This window comes from Perca fluviatilis, chromosome 3, assembly GCF_010015445.1.
Source record: "Perca fluviatilis chromosome 3, GENO_Pfluv_1.0, whole genome shotgun sequence".
Classification (NCBI taxonomy): domain Eukaryota; kingdom Metazoa; phylum Chordata; class Actinopteri; order Perciformes; family Percidae; genus Perca; species Perca fluviatilis.
This window is the reverse complement of record NC_053114.1, coordinates 21,285,475-21,288,407: the sequence shown is the minus strand read 5'-3', so window position 1 is coordinate 21,288,407 and position 2,933 is coordinate 21,285,475. Positions and strand designations below refer to the sequence as shown.

General features: G+C 40.7%; 1 protein-coding gene across 1 annotated transcript; it reads right to left on the bottom strand.

The window, feature by feature from the left end:
* Window positions 1-433: 433 nt before the first annotated feature.
* On the bottom strand, window positions 434-1,565 carry LOC120556481 (myb-related transcription factor, partner of profilin-like). Its single transcript, XM_039796125.1, has 2 exons — window positions 1,163-1,565; window positions 434-936 (listed from the first exon to the last, which is right to left on the bottom strand). The coding sequence occupies exons 1-2, from the start codon at window positions 1,563-1,565 to the stop codon at window positions 434-436; spliced, it is 906 nt and encodes a 301-aa protein (XP_039652059.1).
* Window positions 1,566-2,933: the final 1,368 nt, after the last annotated feature.

The window sequence follows — 2,933 nt, the reverse complement described above, 5'->3', positions numbered from 1 at the left end:
ACAACAAAATTACAACAACGCACACATACAGACAATGGGGGTGATTGAGCGCACTTTTGGCGTTTTGAAAAGCCGGATGCGCTGCTTAGACAGAACAGGTGGAGCGCTGGCATACACACCGGAGAAGGTGTGCAAAATTGTGGTGGCTTGTTGCATAGTGCACAACATAGCCATCCGCCATGGTATACCCCTGGAGGACATGGAGCCACCGGAGGACATCGCGCCGGCAGAGGACATCGCATTCCCTCCCCAACAATATGACATGGCCGAAGGCAGACGTCTACGACAAGAAATTATTGGCAGATACTTCAGTTAATCTTTGTTAGGTAGAAATTGAAAATACAAAAATGGAGTAAATAAATCAAGCCAGACTGGAATAATTGCTTTTTGTGTTCTTATTTTATTTGACAATGTTTTAACTGGGACTGTTTGCTTAGTTAGGCCTTTTTCTTTTTCTTAGAACACGTGTGGGCATAGATTTGGCTGGAAGAGGCTCATGTGTCACTGGGGTGAATGGCGCGGATTGTGCCATGCTGGATGGCACAGGTGTAGGTGGCGCAGACGTGGAGGCTGCACATGTGGATGCTGCAGGTGTGGATAAGACGCCAGAGGTCCCCTGCAGACCACCAACCATGCCTGCAGCAATGGTCCTTAGGCAGTCGTTGGTCTGTTGCTGGTGACGACATAATCTGGTTACTGCCCTGGCCAATCCATTCATTGCACTAACCAGTTCCTTTACCTGCCCGTTATTCCGTCTCATTTCACGGTTCATCTGCTGCACATTACCAGATATATGTTGAAGGGCCTTTGTCTGGGCGCATTGCTCAGTCAACAGCATTTCATCAATATCATCTATCCTGCGTGCAGGACGCTGAGACGAGGCAGGTTGCACAGGAGGCTGAGACAGGCCAGGCGGTGCAAGTGGTTCCCCTAACGCTGTGACAGGACAGGTTACAAACATAGCATCAAATACACTTGGCACAAAAGAAAAAAGCCTCCATGTCTGTTCCATTTTTGATAAGCAATTTTGCGATTATTTAACTATATAACACTCTTTGATTACGTAACCCCATTGGTTGGGTTGAAATATTAACGATATAGGCTAAACATATGCATTTATACCCAACGCCAACACAACCGTATCATAACAGACCACACATACCTTCAATCTCTACAGAGACCTCAGCAGTATCTATGCCGTCAACACCTTCCACCTGTTCGGCAACGAGTGTTTGCTGCACCACCTCTTCTGTAGTAGTTAGCGTGTCTATTTCTGGTGGACCTGAACCGGTTCTCCTCGATTGTGCCCGGTTGTACGCAACCTTCTCTTTTGTCCTGCGCTTTATGTCTTGCCACCGTTTTTTTACCTCCTCCACTTCTCTCCGTGTAGATGATAACGAGTTGATTTTATTTGTTATGGTAATCCAAATTGCATTTTTTTCCGAGGGTGTGGATGTTCTGCCCTGTAATATGTTCAGGTTTGCGGTTACTTCATGCACTAAGATGTTAATTTCTTCTTCACTAAATTTAAGCTTGCGCTTTCTTTTTCCCGTAGGAAGATCCATGATAGATACATACGGGCCCATTGTTTGCTCTTTTAGAGGCGCGCTAATGAAAAAAAGGGCGGGGGTTTTTTTTTTTTTTTTTTTTTTTTTTTTTAATTATAAAAAATATAAAAAAAAATAGTTATTATTAAAAAAAAATTAAAAAAAAAAAAAGAAAGGAAAAAATTGTCTATTTTTATTAAAATTGGCCCTTTGAGTCTTGTTAAATATTGAGTACATGGTGAGTATTCCTTTTCTGACTGAAAATGACATGAGTCAATGAAGCCAAAGACAACACTGACTTCAGTTAAAAAGTTTCTTTATAAAAGTTGTACTGAGAGTTAGGTATTTGGGGAGAAACATGTGTCAAGGAAGGAGTTTATTTTTTGCCATTACTTTCAATCAATGTTATATTGACCCTTAGAGAATTTCAATAAAGAACTTCTGGTTATGAGTAAAGCTGAACCAGGCCTCAGGGAGTCTAAAGAGTGGCACATAAAGATTATCACAGTATCTTTCTTGTTCTCACAGGTTTTCACTTACCCCTAAAAAACATTTTTCAAAAAATAGAAACTTAATTGAGGCTATGATTAAGGCTTTCATTTAACTATAAATCAATCACACTGCATTCATTTGACAGATGCCTTGGTCTAAAGTGACTTATATATAGAATACGTACATTCAACCTAGGCATTTACTTCATTAAATCAATTATAAGAAATTCATCTTGAAAACAAATTGTCAGTGGGATTTAAAAATGGGGCAACTGGAACTGAATCCTTATTGCAGGCTTATAACTAGAGGAGATAGTGATTTCTGAAGTGCATATAATCACCATAGATACCACTCCACCTCATCCGTAGGTGTTGATTACAAAACAGCATGTAACATGGAAAGGGCTAGTTATTTTATTCTGATAGTTTTGTCTGCATGTGTGTATTTACATGTGTAGGTATGTATGAAATACATGCAATGTATATGTTTGTGTTCTCTATGTACGTATGAATTGAAATCGTTTTTACCATTTACCTTTCTCACATTGTATTTTTTTTAAACCTTTTTCCTTCTAAAGCAGAGCACAGCAAATATTTGTGTAATCACATTGAATTATATAACTATAGTACCCGAGTTGGTTACTTGCAAAAACAAATTGAGACACAGCCAGCAAACCCCGACTGGTCCTGGCTAACGCCACCATGCTAACCCTGCTGACGTTACCGGAGGACCAGGCAAGTGGGCCACGGCTGTTTACAACATGTAGCCTGTTCAGCAGCCGTAGCCGACAACGGTGAATTATCTTAAGCGGGTGGGGCTGTAAATTGGGAAGAGAGGACAGTTCGAGTGTGTTTTAGCAATTGTTGCCGTAATTCTAAGCCCATAAAGTGTGTT